General features: G+C 36.3%; 1 protein-coding gene across 1 annotated transcript in view; it reads left to right on the top strand.

Moving 5' to 3' along the window:
* LOC136876972 (intraflagellar transport protein 81 homolog) overlaps positions 1–16,867 on the top strand; it is a 142,758-nt gene that overhangs the window by 24,417 nt on the left and 101,474 nt on the right. The window contains exon 6 of the mRNA XM_067150744.2: positions 11,773–11,968. Within this exon, the coding sequence (XP_067006845.2) occupies positions 11,773–11,968 (196 nt within the window). The remainder of the gene's footprint in view (positions 1–11,772; positions 11,969–16,867) is intronic.

Here is a 16,867-nt window from a genome sequence, read left to right as displayed (position 1 = left end):
GTAGTAAACAAACATGGCATTGTCGAAATCAAAAACATTGCTAACTGAATCGGTTATTTTACAAGCTTTTGAAGTTAATGCGACTTTAGTGAAATTGACTCTGAAAGTTATTCTGAGGACATTGAAAATCCAGGTGAGGCTGGAGGAAGTTTGGAAAATTTGTCAGATGACGATACACCATTGCAGACAACTGAGGAAGTGCACTGTATGTGTGACAACAGAAAAGCGAGGGTAATCGAGACATTTGTATCCAGGATGTAATGTGGGAGTTCATGAAATATGCTGGGATCATTTAGAGCACTCCTGCAGAGCAAAGGGACACAAAAGCAAGAAAGCCCAGGAAGAGAAAGTAGAATCAGAATAAGCTGCAAGGAAAAAGTGAATGTGTACTTTTTCTCCCTATTGTGACATACAGTAAAGTGTTCTAGGAGTGTTAATTACATACAGATTTTCTTGAAAATTCCAAGGTTATTTCATCATTGTATGGAGAAAATTTTGAATATTTTTGCTTCTTTTTGTTACGATGAAATTTTTTGTGTAATATCGCTTTGTGTTTTCAAGATAACAAAAACTCAAACCAACAGAAAGTTTGCTTTCTATAAAGGATATTTAGTTCTAATATTTTCGGATTTTATATGTCGTTTTACCGTGAAACAACTCTTTCTGATAAAAATGGTGCATATATTGTTGGTTTCTGATAATGTTTTACCAATTTTATAAAATATTTTTTGAATCACTACAGTTTCAGCATTAACGCATGGCACTACAGAATATAGCATTGGCACTTGTAGAGTTAAATGTAAAGGAGGCAATAGAAATACACATTATGGAAAAAGCCAACCAAAACAACCTCAGACACCTAAAAAAATCCTCTTCTCTTCACTCTACTAAATTAAGTCAACATATTGATAAAGTCATATGAAATTATCTTCATAAATAATAAATAATATTGATAAATCACAACATTTCACACTACTTTTAGTTTTAATTAATTCCATGGAACGTCTGGAATGTGAGTTGGGTTATACCTATCAGTACTACAGGCTTCTCAGATCATTACTCTATTTTGTTATTACAATACACAGTCACTCTGTTAATTAATTCAGTAATGTACAATAAGACATTCCAAAAATAATTTAATGCAAATATTTGCAAATTGCACACAAAAACTAATAGACTAGGCTTATATCCACATTTCACCTTTAACAAATGAGGTCACCAGTGCAGATTAAAAGAAAATTGCCATGATGTAGTCCACAATTAACAGCTGAGAGTAGTAAACATACAGCAGACGGAGTGCAAGAAGATAAATTCAGAAAACATTTTCATATTCATTAATGCATAACATGGAATTTTAATATTATTTTGCACCTGTTCATAATACTTCTCAGTTGTTAATTGGTAACATATGCACACTGTAAACAATATTGACTTTATATACGCATGATAAAAGTGATTGATTAAGCTGATGATGATCTTTCAGAAACGAAACACGTTATAATGTTATTAATTAAATGTCTTCTTTTTCAGGTATTTTCTAGTATTTATTAATCTTGCATTAGTTTTGATTGACTGAAAAACTTAAAGGTTATACAGTATATTAACTAAGTCAAAACTGAAATGAAAATGACTTCCATGTTAACAAAAAAAAAAAAAAAATACTCCTTGTTGAAAAGTCAGTAAAATTTCCTCAATGACGGAACTTGTGGGGGAAAATTCTATGTTCTAACCTATTGTAACCCAGTTTATAGGAGCATTATTTTTTTCATTTGTGTGGTGCAGGGAAATTTTAGGGTCACTTTTAACTGTATATGAATACATTCACCCTTTGCTTCATTTACACATTTAAAAAAAAGTTTTCATTATTAACATTTGGAAAACAATACCATTGTGGCAAAGCAGTGTATGTATATTTTCCAATCAGTGGCTAAACAATGAACTGCATCCAGACTTTGATGGATGGTTAGATTTGGTGCATGGAGGCTCCTTATTCAGCATATTGTAAAGTATGGTTTAGGACTTTCAAATTGAGTAATGTAGGAAAGTAAAGCTGTAATTTCAAATGCTTAAAGAATCAAAAAGTTTGAAGAATTTGTCGAGTAAATATTTGGAACTGAATATAATATTTCCTTTTTATTTAATTTATTAAAGGATAAATCTCAGGTGTGCACTGACCTGCCATCATCATCATCAGCATCCAGCTTACACATAGAAGGTACATTGCCTTTAGCATCAGATGCCAGCATCCTTACTCCATGTCCAGGTCAGGTCTTGCAGCAGAAAGATATGAAGAAGACTTTTACTTAGAATGATCGTGAGGTATATCATCATATTAGGTGCTGAAATAAGGAAATGTTTTGGAAAGGAATGCCCTTTCTGTTTGAAGTTTTCATGGGTATAATTTTGAATTTATAGTGATAGGCCTTGTAAGATTTCTTTGTAGATATTAGGTAGTGATGAGGATGGTGGAGACAAGAAAAATAAATGAGAGATCATTCAGAGCAGAGAGCTTAACACCATTCAGGTCACTGGCTGGAATGGAAAATCTGAAATTTTGGTTCAGGGAAAGCCAGGAATGTTTTCTTATTTTTCTTTGCAAATTGAGTGGACAATTCTATAAACTAAGGTTAAGTTATGAGTAGGTTCCCACCTTCCAATACTTATCAATTTCTATATAATAGGTTTATTAATTACATAACATAAACCATATAATCTCTAGTACATGTTTCGTTCCGATTATGGAACCATTGCTGAAGTAGAACAAGTCATAGCTCAGCTTCCAATAGATCGACAACTTGAAACTAAATTCGAAGTCAAAAAGAAACTTGAAGAATTATTTAAAGATCAGAAAGTTATCACACCCCATTTACCCTCTACAGATATAAAAGGCCTAAAACAAAAAATAAAAGATAATGACCTTATAATCACAAAGGCGGATAAAGGTAATGTGTCAGTTATTATGCATAAAAAAGAATACATAGAAAAAACCGAAGCATTTTTTTCAGATAATACTTTCACAAAAATTAAAAAAGACCCGACTAACTCTGTCCAAAGAAAACTAAAACAAATACTTAAAAACATTAATTTCATCCTTAATGAGAACGAAATATCAAACCTAATTAATATGAATCCAAGACTACCAACAACAAGAGCTTTGTCTAAGATACATAAACCTGACACACCCATTAGACCAATTATTAACTTTAGAAATAGCTCCGCCTACAAAACGTCTAAATTTATCAATAGCTTCCTAAAAAAGTACTATACTTTCCAAAGCAGAACCACAATCAATAATTCAATAGAATTTTGTAAAATTATCAAGAACACAAAATTAAAACCATCTTTCACCTTGAACTCATTCGACGTCACTAATATGTATTCTACGATCCCCACGAAAGAAAGTCTAAATATAATTAAGAACAACTTAAAGACATACAGAAAACTTAGTAACCATGAAATAGAAGAATTTATATTACTCCTAGAATTTACACTTAACAATAATTACTTTTCCTTCAATAACACAGTATATCAACAAAGTGTTCTTCCTATGGGATCTCCAGCGTCAGGTATCCTTGCTGAAATATACATGGATCACTTAGAAAAACATAAAATTTTAAATGATGAAAAAGGTATCATTATCTGGCTAAGGTTTGTCGATGACATCTTTGCAATTATAGATGAACAAATCAATAGTAGCACTAATTTATTAGACCAGATCAACAGTTTAGACCCTTTCATAAAATTTACGTTAGAAACCGAGAACAATAAAAAACTAAATTTCCTTGATTTAACAATCGAAAGGAAAGAAGAAAAGTTGGCCTTTACTGTCACCAGTCGGTGGGACGGAGAATTGGAACTACAGTGTATTTAGAAATATAAATTTTAAAGTTTTTGTGTAACTGAAATATGTTTGTAAATTTTTTTAAAAATATGGAAACATCAAGAAACATTGAACTGTATGAACATTGCAACATGCAGAAGTGTTTTGAAGTGATTGTTTTTTTAAATGTAGTTTTTATGTAATCTGATGTAAAATTTGTAAGGTGATTTATTTTGGAGCATCCTGTACCTGTACTGCAAGTGTGGTTTCCTATGATGAAATTCTGGGTGTTGTAATCGTAATGTTCCAGAATTTGTGCAATTGCTAACGATGTTAAAATTACCATATATGTTAACGAGATTTCCTATTGGCAAAAAGGTCCAGGAATCTAGGGTAAGTTTGATCTTATTGGCTAATTGTAATCGGGCCATTTCCGGCCTTGTGGCCGGCTTCGAAAAATGATGCGTGAGCTCGGCGTCATTTTCCATCCGACCGCCCTCGCGAGCGTTCGCGCTCGAGGGCTACCCACGGGAACTCCTGCCTTTCCGAAGTAAGTGTTATTTCAGTGTTTTTGCAATGTTATTCTCAATGTTTTCCGGTTTCGTTTCATTTAGTTTAATTCCTTTTGAGTTTCATTATTTCTTCGCTTAATGTCATCTTAAAAGTTTAATTTGATGAGTCCGAGTTTACCCTAGGTTCCAATTGCCGTAGTTTCTATTCTTTCATCCATTAAATACTTTCGGTTTAAACTATACCTTTAATGTAGCATCACCTTCTTCGTTAAATCAAATTGTATGTTCAGTTACTTAAGTATGTCTTCTTTCCGTGTCGTGGAACTGTATTCTGTAAAACTTTGTCATTTTTAATATAGTTGAGCTAGAGGGTGTTTCTTATAAGTCTTTTCTCCCCCATAACGTCATACGTTTCCATGGACCTCAGTAGGGCTTCCCAGCACGTTCCACTTCCTGTCTTAGTTGTCATTTTTAGGCCTGTAAGTGTTCCCTGTATTTGGTTTATATGAATTCTCCGCCACTGCGTCATATTTCTACCTCCTTATTCAGATTAAGTATTATCTTATTTATTACTGGTTATATTAATTATTATTTTTATTATTTGTGGTAACCGTAATTGTCCCGAACAGCGGTAACATTTGTTATTATTTTTATTTATGTACGCTCGAAAGAGCGGTTACATTTGGTAGCAGAGCGTGGTTGTGGAAAGGAGCGAAGGCTTACAATGATCATCCTCGGCTAACTTTTCTAAAATTAATTTTAAATTTTTTAAGTTTGAATATAGGTTGTAAGTGTTTCGTGTGTGTTCTTAATTCCCGCTTTTGTTTTCATGATTCTTGCGCGAGTTCATCTCACCACGTGTTTTCGTTCCGCGATGTGCAGTCTTGTGACTGTATTTACTTGTACTTAACGGTTGGAGGAAATAGTGCGTCACTATTTGTAACAAGTTTTTGGTTTCGTTAATTTCAATAAATTTTCCTGTGTGGCAAGATTTCGCTTGACCACGTGTTTTGTAGTAAAGTGATATCTTCACATTTCGTGTGCTGTGTTCGCTTTCCGAAAGTCTTCTTTGATAAATTTCAATATTTTTGATTATGTCTAGTTTTCTTCCATTTCTGTTCCGATTGTAACATTTGTGTAATTTCCGGTTGTTTTAAACTGCGTCGTGATATCGTGCTAAGTTTTGTCTCGATACTGTAATTGGTACTGTACTCCCGTGTTTGAATTCAGGTTATCTCTTGAACAGCTGAAGTGTGTTGAAAACAGCTGAGCGTTTGACCAACTGCGAAGTGCACACCCTACATCCTTAATAAAGTTATCGAGTGTCGCGTTCTGTTTGTTTTCCTTCTAGACCACGTAAATTTTAGCGTGAATTGTCAGTGATCATTGTGTTCTGGTTAAATTTCAGCACGGAGTTTCCTTAGTTTTTCTGCAATTTCTCTTTTGGTAAATTTTTGGCAACAATTTTAAGGTTATGTTGTGAATTTTCGGCTATTTCTTCGAGTGTTTTCCTGTTCGTATATCTCGTGTTTCGGCAAATTATTTTCTAAATTATGTTTCTTGTCGCTTGGTATGTTATATTTGGCAGTATTCCACGTGTGTGATCTTTTAAAGGTAATTTTTACGTCATGTTGTAGCTCTGTATGTACTTAAATTTCTGGTCATGTTGTGTTGTTTTTGGTCTTTTGCTGGATCTGGGTTCGTTTCCAAGTAGGTATGGGACTATTTTGGTGACTGTTTCCCAACTAGCTGCTAAATTACGAAAGTTTCCTAGTTTGTCTTGTGCTTTTCCATCGTGTAAGTGTCTGTTTCCTTGTCACGTATATTTATTTACCCGTGTATTCCTATATTTGCTAGGGAGGGTTCTATGAGGACTTGGATAGGCTCATAGGGTGACACATGTTCACCATATCTTTAGACCAGGTAATGCTGAGGCTCATTTTGGGCAAATTTGACGGGTTACGGATCTGCACTTGTGCTCGTGACATGTTGGAAATCTAGTGTATCTGGTATGAGATTCCTCATAATCTTTTTCTTGGTATTAGGTACCTAGATGGAAGATGATGTCCCTTGTTATTGTAGAATGGATACTAGGAAGATTTTCTGCAAATGTTCATTTTGGTGTCCTTATGCTGAGCTATAAATTGTTCTTAAATTCATAGTAATTCGGGAGGTTGTCAAGATTTTAGTTTCTTTCATTTTAAATTTGTCACTAGTGAAATTTTGAAGGTATCGTGATTTAGCTAAGCCATTCAGTTAATTTTTCTGCTTGTTTTCTTTTGTTCGATTTTACCGATATTAAAAATTTCTTGCATTACGGGTTCGTGTCTTCTAAATTTATGTACTCAGTTTGTAGAAGTATGGGATTCTGTAAACAGAGTACGGTTCTAAATTTGTAGCTGTGCTGTATCTGTCCTACGATTGTTGTATATATGTGATGAGAGTCAGTATTGAGGTCGTCCGTGCCTTTTACCATTCATTGGTTATGCTGATTCAGGGATTGTCGCACTTGTTTTGGTGGTTTGATGTTGTCTGTGTGTGTATGTCGAAGGACAGATAAGCTTGGTAGTCTTGTGTGTCGTGCGGTTATCTAGTAATCTCTGGTATGAAGGTTGTTCTTGTACCTTTTTATTTCTTATATCAGTGAGTTGGATGTCTGCATGTGCACTCTTGCATCGCTTTGGTTTTTCATTTTTGAGTTCCTGTTGATAAAGTAATATGATTTTCATTTGGTATTCCTGGCTTTATTGTGCCTTCATTTGACTGGTGTGACACGTAATACGTAATGTGAGTTTATCTATGTAAACATTTCATGAGTACATGACATGGTAAATAAATAGTGACTTACTATCCTCAATTCATTGAAGGTGGTTGCAAGCCAACGTAATTTAGTATTTGTTTCTTTGTTTTGAGTTCCCTTGTAACATTCTAAATTCTTCCGTTTATTTGTTTGGTTCTTTCTTAAGGTGGGGTAATTAAGAATGCACATGGTAACTTAATTTGGTAGTTATAAGGAATTAGTTGTAAGCAGATTTTAATTAATTGGCGCGCACTATTTTTCGGGTTTTGTAGTTAATATAGTTAAGTTACTTTAGTTGTAATGGGAAGGGTTATTTATAATCATGTTAGATATAATTTAATGTAATGTCTGTTGGTAAGTTTAGAAGTTTATTCATGATTAGTTAGGGATTTTATAATGTTTTTGGCACTAGGGTAAACTCTGGCAAATTTTCTTTTAGTTTTTTTAATTTTCCTAAATTTTGAAATTCTGAAATAGCACTTGCCAGGAGGGCTGGGGTTTCCCAGAAACATGAGAGGGAATCTCCCTAAGGAGGCTTGTTATTGTTAAAAAAAAAAAAAAAAAAAAAAAAAAAACCCACCCTCGAAACTCAAGACTCAATAGTTCAGGCCAGTGGCCTAAGTTCTTCAGTTCCAAATTTCTGCTGCGTATGTTTATGTTCCAGTTACTGCAATGCCACTGACTTTTCAACCTGGGATATCTATTTGGAGTCTGCAACGCACCTATTGGCCACTAATGTCTGATGGTGGAATGGAAAGGTGTTTAATGGTGACAGTAGTCTGTGATGTGCCATCTGCCTTCGCCAGTTATGGACCTGTTCACTAAGTTGGGTGGGCTGTGCTGAGGCTGTATGTGAGCAATGGTTGGACTGCAATTAGGATGGAGACGTTGGCAACGGCCGCGGTCAGCGACTTCATGTGACAGCGATACCAACGCTCTACTGGTTTTTGCTTGTATGGACGTTCCTGAAGAGAACGATGATAAGAAGTTGTGGTGTGGTGCAATTTGTGGCGTTGTGAAAATATTCAAATCTCCATTAAGCCTCCCAATTTTAAGTTCATTTAAATTTTGTTATTTTGGGGTAAATCTTTTTTTGTCGAGCTGAGCTCGACTTTGGGAGGAGGAGAATGTCACCGGTCGGTGGGACGGAGAATTGGAACTACAGTGTATTTAGAAATATAAATTTTAAAGTTTTTGTGTAACTGAAATATGTTTGTAAATTTTTTTTAAAATATGGAAACATCAAGAAACATTGAACTGTATGAACATTGCAACATGCAGAAGTGTTTTGAAGTGATTTTTTTTTTAAATGTAGTTTTTATGTAATCTGATGTAAAATTTGTAAGGTGATTTATTTTGGAGCATCCTGTACCTGTACTGCAAGTGTGGTTTCCTATGATGAAATTCTGGGTGTTGTAATCGTAATGTCTCGATGTTAAAATTACCATATATGGTAACGAGGTTTCCTATTGGCAAAAAGGTCCAGGAATCTAGGGTAAGTTTGATCTTATTGGCTAATTGTAATCGGGCCATTTCCGGCCTTGTGGCCGGCTTCGAAAAATGATGCGTGAGCTCGGCGTCATTTTCCATCCGACCGCCCTCGCGAGCGTTCGCGCTCGAGGGCTACCCTCGGGAACTCCTGCCTTTCCGAAGTAAGTGTTATTTCAGTGTTTTTGCAATGTTATTCTCAATGTTTTCCGGTTTCGTTTCATTTAGTTTAATTCCTTTTGAGTTTCATTATTTCTTCGCTTAATGTCATCTTAAAAGTTTAATTTGATGAGTCCGAGTTTACCCTAGGTTCCAATTGCCGTAGTTTCTATTCTTTCATCCATTAAATACTTTCGGTTTAAACTATACCTTTAATGTAGCATCACCTTCTTCGTTAAATCAAATTGTATGTTCAGTTACTTAAGTATGTCTTCTTTCCGTGTCGTGGAACTGTATTCTGTAAAACTTTGTCATTTTTAATATAGTTGAGCTAGAGGGTGTTTCTTATAAGTCTTTTCTCCCCCATAACGTCATACGTTTCCATGGACCTCAGTAGGGCTTCCCAGCACGTTCCACTTCCTGTCTTAGTTGTCATTTTTAGGCCTGTAAGTGTTCCCTGTATTTGGTTTATATGAATTCTCCGCCACTGCGTCATATTTCTACCTCCTTATTCAGATTAAGTATTATCTTATTTATTACTGGTTATATTAATTATTATTTTTATTATTTGTGGTAACCGTAATTGTCCCGAACAGCGGTAACATTTGTTATTATTTTTATTTATGTACGCTCGAAAGAGCGGTTACATTTACAATCTTTAGAAAACCGAGTCAAACTATAAATACCATACGAAAAGATTCGTACCATCCTGAGGCACATAAAAGGAGTTCCTTTTTAAGCATGTTAAATAGAGCCTTTAACATTCCCTTATCCAAAAACGACGTCCAAAAAGAAATTAATCTCATTTACAAAATAGCGATAAGCAATGGATACACAAAACACTACATAGATAGATTAATGAATAAAATGAAGAATAAACCTCAAACGCAGCTGGTAAAAGAACATAAAAAGAAAAACTTCGCCACCTTTACTTATAATAACGGGAATATTTACCAGATTACTAACATTTTTAAGAAATTCAATTTTAAAATTGCTTTTTGCACCAATAACAACAATCAACGTTTAATTTTCAATCATCAAAGCATTGCAAGTAATAACAAATATTTAAATTCCAGGATATATAGGCTTAAATGCTCAAATTGTGCCAATTCTTATATCGGACAAACAGGACGTAATTTCTTAGTAAGATATCAAGAACATATTAATGCCGAAAAGCACAGGAAGTACTCGGCCATGAGTCTTCACATGACCGAATATAAACACAGTTTTACATCGATAGAAAGGGACTTAACCATTCTACGAACGCTAAACAAAGGCAAATTAATGAATATTCTTGAAAATATCTATATTGAAATTGATCAGAAGCGAAATCCCAACCAGAATGTTAACGAAATTACGGAAAATATAAATATATTATTAGAAGAGGCTACCAAATTAGATTCATCTAGAAAAACCATCAAAAAGAATCCCAACAAACAACCAACACATCTCCTTCCGATTAGCTCCACCCCACACAATTGTCCCCCTACCTTTCCTTCTGTTTCCCCTAGCCTATCACAACGCCACTCCTCAGTTAGCTCCACCCTACACAACATTTCACCCGCTCTCCTCACGTCACTTACCTCTCCTTCCAATACTCCCCGCCCACCGCAAGTGCCTTACACACGTACACAGGACTCAGTCAGTTAACAACACGACATAAGGGAGGACGTTAAATACGACACGACTGTCTATAAGGTAATCAACTCCATTATCCTTCATTCTCGCGAACATACATTTTTAATAAGGTTTTCTCCTTAAAAATATTTTCTATTTTACTCATTCTTTTCTCGTTTCAGACTCATTTCAATAATTTAACCACAACTCAACTTCAACTACGGTTATTTTATCAAGAGTTCCCCCGATAAATATACATTAAGAAAATCTTGTATTTCTCCAATTTATCTTCAAGATTAACAAAATGTACACGTCTCCAACATGAAGAAGAACTTTATCGCCGTTTTTAATTCGTCATTTGAACACTGACTTGTTGAATTTTTAACCAACATGAATGAACTTTATTTCATCATCATAATTATATGTTTTAATCTTCGTGCCATTTTATCATATCTTTTAGCTTTTGTATCATCATAACATCAATATATTTTAATTGTCTTGCCATTTTGTCAAATTTTAGCTGAAGATGTTCCATAATCAGAACGAAACATGTACTAGAGATTATATGGTTTATGTTATGTAATTAATAAACCTATTGTATAGAAATTGATAAGTATTGGAAGGTGGGAACCTACTCATAACTTAACCTTAGTTGTGCTGAGCCAATACGGAATAAATATGAGATTTATAAGCTGCAATTCTATAAATTTACTCTGGTGAAAAATCTTCTACTGCATGATCTTATAATATCTTAAACAGACACCAGAAACCTATGAAAAATGAAAGCTAGCAGTTCCAGCATCTCCTAGAATGACAAGGGTGAGTATATGACTTTATTTTATTGACAGTCATTCTAGTGTCATGTGTTCAACAACAAACTGTTGGTGTGGTCTGTCCAGAAACATACACTCTGCAGCTCATGAATTTCCTGATTCACCATAATCCACTCGCCTCGTATACTGATTTCTTGATTGCAATTCTCTAAGAATTATGTGAAGTTTTCAGAAGAATTCGGTTAATTTATTCTCAGGAGCCTTTTTATCTTTTTGTAGGAAATATTACAGTATTTAAAATTGTCATGGAGGTAAGAAAGGAGAAAATATGACCATTAATAGAAATATTTGTCTTGTTATTTGATTTTCTGTTTTAATTTTGATGTTCCTTTTATGCCTTCTTTCTTGCCTTTTTAAAATTAATTTAACAAGTCTGATTTCAAATGCCACTTTATATATCTACATCATATTAATGTTATGGAGGAGGCAGTGAGAATGAATGTTGTCTTTACATTGTCCACATGTTTTTGGAACATTTATAACTTAATGCTGTTATGCAGTACAATTTATTTTGAAACTGTTCTTCCTCAATATGCAATTTAGGTCGAGAACATGCCAAACAAAGATGCAATGTTAGATGCAGCTCATGCCCTGCGCTTGGAACGAGAACGAGAGAAGGAGCTAATAATGCAGAAACAGGATCAGCAGTCTGCTCTAAATCAGGCAGAGCAACGCGTTCTACGATTACAGCAACAACTGAAAGAAATGAGGCGCTCAGCTTTAGGAGCCACTCCACAAGGTACAAAATAATTGATATGGTTTAGCTGGATAAAACTGCTGAGTAGTATTCAATAATATCTGAACACTTTGTTTTTGTTGTGATGCATTGTAGGTGTTTTATGTTCCAAACTGAGGTAAATTATTGCTTTAATCTTTGTTTGTTCCACCTTTGCTACAAAAAGTATGGCAGTTTAATAATAATAATAATAATAATAATAATAATAATAATAATAATAATAATAATAATAATAATAATAATAATAATAAAATTATTATTATTTTTAAAGAATATTTTTAATGAACCCTGCGTTCACTGCCTATTTCTCTTAGGGTGCTTGTTCAGAGACTGTGGGATTCTGACATTGATGGGTTGTGAACGAACAGGATGGGACAGATCCCTGCTTCCGCTGACCCAAATATGACTGGTGTATTATTGCCCATTTCCTTTTGGGATCCCAGAAGTTTTGTACCCTTTGAGTTTTAAAATCTATTGGTTGTGATGTATGATTTTATTTGATTTGACTTGTGTAATGTCACGCTGGGCCTTTCTTCGTGCCTAGCAAGTTCAAGAGGTTTCCATTGCTCTGGCACTGCCTTTACGTCAGCTACTTCCAGATGGTTCTGCCCATGCCTCTCTCGCTCTTACTAGCTACTCAGTGCATCATTCTTCTGCTTAAAAGCAAGCTCCATGTTCCTCCTGGTATCCCCAAACCAGAGCAAGCAGGGAGACGATGCTCGAGGCAGCAAGGTAAGCTAGAAAGAGAGACAGTTCTGCTTTATTTTCTTCTAATTTCCATAAAAGACTTACTCTTGGCCACTTGGACTTGACTGATTAGCAATACTGCTACTGCTAAAACGTTTTCATTCCATCCCCAAAGGGGATGGTGAGCCTCCTAGATAGTATCACCGTCTCTCAGGCCAGGGAGATGTGTTACGGTGAAGGAGATGGTCGGAGAAGATGAGGGGGTTAGCGGCCGTGGCCTGGACTAGGAACTGTCCCGGCATTCGACTTAGTGCAGGAGAATGGAAAGTCACGGAAAAACATTCTCAGCACAGTCGATAATGGGCACCAGCCCTTCACCATCTCCTGATATAGCAACAAATCTTATTCATGATATATATAATAAGGAAAGGTTTCTCTGCTGCTTGACCAAGCCTTTCCAGTCTAATACCAAAATCTCCCCATGACTTCTTCTTGGATTCAACAGTTATGTCCTAGGCATTCCCTTGCTATTTTTACTACAGCATTCCTGTATACCATCCATTCTCTTTCTATATCCTGATCCTGCATACTATCTGTTGTTTGGAACTTTTCATTAATCATATCTAAGTACTTGTGCATAATTTCCACATTGCGGAGATTGTCTACCCTTATTTGTCTGCAGACAGATTGCACTTTATCCTAGGCCCAGAGATACTTAGTTGATTACAGATCAAATAGCGGTTCTGTCATAAAAAATTCCCTAGAATACCCGCACATTCCTAACAGATTTCCTGAACTCAAAGTCAGTTACGGTGTAGACTATTATGCATCTGGTGCCTGTACCCTCCCATATGCATCACCCTGTGAGTGGAGGCAGAAGAATAATGTTAATGGTATCCCCTGCCTGTCGTAAGAGGTGACTAAAAGGGGTTTCTGGGGGCTCTTAACTTGGGGGGGTGTAGGTTGGCAACCATGGGGCCCTTAGCTGAGTCCTGACATTGCTTCCACTTACTTGTGCCAGACACCTCATTTTCATCTATCCCATCCAACCTCTATTGGTCAACTCTTGTTTTCCGGCCTCGATGATTTTAGGTTCGCGAGGCTTGGGGAGCCTTTCATTTTCACGTCCTTTGTGGTTCTTGTCTTTCTTTGACTGATACTTTCATTTTTTGAATTGTCAGACCCCTTTCATTTTTTCTCTCTGATTGGTGTTAATAGAGGATGGTTGTCCAGTTGTACTTCCTCTTAAAACAATAATCTATCACCACCACCTCCCATGTGTAGCAGTGAATAGCCTTTTCCTTGAAGAATGTATTCATAACTGCTAATCCCATACTAGCACTGAAGCCCAGTAAACACTTTTCATTCCTATCAGCTTCCATATCTTCCCAACATTTACCCATTACCTTCTCATATCCTTCAGTTCTATTTCCAACTCTTGTATTGAAATTGCCCATTAGTGTTATTCTATCCTTGCTGTTGACACTGACTACAATGTCATTCAGTGCTTCATAAAGCTTGTCAACTTTATCCTCATCTGCAACCTCACTTGATGAATTGCATTTCGTTTGCCAAAATTTGTTTCCAAGGAGTCCCTTTCTTGTCAAACAGAAGTGCAATTTTGTCACTCCCGTGGGGTTGCTTAAAATATTCTGAGCTCAGTAAATTCTGTGGAGCAGGATGCTGCCCTACTTACACATTGTCCCAAGGAGAATCTCACCTCTAATGGGTTAGGGATCGCTGTTGGATTGTATAGTCCTAGGCACCTGAGCACAAGGATGGCCATGTCCAAGATGTCCACTCCTATCCTGGTATCCCGACTCTCAGGACCCTAGGCCATTCAGCCATTGGCAATGGTTCATGAACTAGGATGTGACAGCAGTGATCCACACTATGAACCCTGTTAATAATAATAATAATAATAATAATAATAATAATAATAATAATAATAATAATAATAATAATAATAATAATAATAATAATAATAATAATAATAATAATGATAATAATGATAATAATAATAATAATAATAATAATAATAATAATAATAATAATAATAATAATAATAATAATAATAATAATAATAATAATATATTTTTTTGTTTTTGCGAGGGAGTGTGGAAAATATTTCATAAGACGCTCTCGCATTATTTCAGGACGGATGTTGTGCTTAATGCATCTTGTGCTTCATCTTCCTTCTTCAGCTTTACTGTGTGTTATCCTTCTTCTTCTGACACAGAATGTTTTCTATGTAGACTGCCACCTGATCCTAAGACTCTTGACTTTGCAGCATTACTGACGCGCCTGGCCCTCTCTTAAAATTAACCACATTTATGGTGTCAGTTCTCCCTGCATATCTTCTAAGCATCTTCTTTGTGGCAGCCAATGAACACACACAAAGAAAGTATGTAATGCATCATCGATATCACTGCAGTATATGAACACCAGTCCGGTGTGCATAATAATAATAATAATACCCGTGTGGGGATTTACCGGTTACCTCCATCGGGTGCGTCCCATTGGAAATGGGGAAGCTCGCTGGCTCTGCCGCCAGCAGAGTCAGAGGGTAGTAGGGAAGTAAAATACCACCATGAAAAAAAAACTGGTCCCTTGCCAGGGTTACGGCGAAGACTGGTAAATGACCAGAAGCCAGAAAACATCTTGAGGCAACCTCTAGGGCTAACAACCCTAGTTGTAAAAGGATGGGTACCCGTCCAAAGCAAAGTCAAGTCAAAAAGCATGATGGCACAACATTTCAAGAAACATACCCCAGGGGGTAAATCTTCGGATAAATCCCTCGTCGTGAACGTCACGGCGCACGAGTCTCGTTCGGATTCTGGGGGAGACTCGACATCATGTAAGAGACGAGTCGGAGCGTCTCGGTATACCCCGAAGAGTCAAAAACTCAGGCCAAAGTCTAAAACCTTTCTAGCAACTCTCAACATAAATTCACTTACACAAACTGGCAAGCTGAAAACTCTCACCAAAGCTCTTCACGAAAATCAGATATCCATAATGGCCCTACAGGAAACAAGGTACCCAGATGAAGAGATTTTTGAATCCAAAGGCTACCGTTTTTTCAAGAGCAAAGCGCAAAGAGGAATCCTCAATGGAGCTGTGATGCTTGGAACCGCGTTTGCTGTTAGAACCAAGATCCTTAAATCGGTTGCAAATTTCGAACCTGTGAATGGCAGATTGTCTATACTCACAATTAAATGCGCGAACAAAACCTACGCTCTAGTTAACGCACATGCTCCTACAAACGATAAGAACAAGTCTGATCCAGATGAAGTTGATAATTTCTGGGACCTGCTGGATGAAAAATTAAACAAAATCCCCAAACACCATGTCAAGCTCTTTTGGGTGACTTCAATGCCCAACTAGGTTGTGAACAGAAGTACAAGAAAGTTATAGGAAATTACCCTGCTCACAAAAGAACCAATCCCAACGGCAAAAGACTGGTGTCCATTTGCGAAAATCACAACCTGCAGGTCATCTACCCAGAAAGCAAATGACTTGGCGTTCTCCCGTCCAAGCTCTCGGAGAGTTCCAAATTTATCATGTTGCAATCTCCAGGAGAAACAGCCCTGAGATTATGAATGTCAAGGTAAAGATAGGCATCAATGTAGCCTCAGATCATTATATATCTCTTATCAAATTCAAACCAATTCCTGCAAACACAAGGAAGACAACCAAACAGATCCCACGCTTCGACAATGATAAACTTCGGCAAAGGGTCGAGGAGTTCCAGGAGAAGGCTAGACCAAATGACTGTGACTTTAACAACGCCAAAAGTCTCCTTGTTGAGGCCGCCAAAGACGTTGCAGAAATCAAGAGAAGCAAAAAGCATGCCTGGTGGAATAGTACCTGCGAATCAGTCCTCCAAGAAAGACTCAATGCGTGGAAACAGTCCTACTCTACAAAATCAGAAAATGATTGGGAAACCTACAAAACCCAACGTGCCCAAGCGGCTAGGGTGTTCAGAACTGAGAAACGTAAATACGAAAAATCTCTCATTGAAAAGATAGAACAAAACTTTAGGAAGAATGAAAGCGGAGAGTACTACAGAGCCTTCAAACGCAAACTCGCTGGCTATAAACCACCATCTCTATGCTTTGAGCGAAAGGACGGCACACTGGCGACGTCAAATGAAGAAAATTGCAGCATTCTGGCAGATTACTTCAAGAATTTACTTAATTGCCTTAAACCGCAAAG

This window comes from Anabrus simplex, chromosome 7 (genome assembly GCF_040414725.1).
Source record: "Anabrus simplex isolate iqAnaSimp1 chromosome 7, ASM4041472v1, whole genome shotgun sequence".
NCBI lineage: Eukaryota > Metazoa > Arthropoda > Insecta > Orthoptera > Tettigoniidae > Anabrus > Anabrus simplex.
This window is presented reverse-complemented; position numbering and strand designations above follow the sequence as displayed.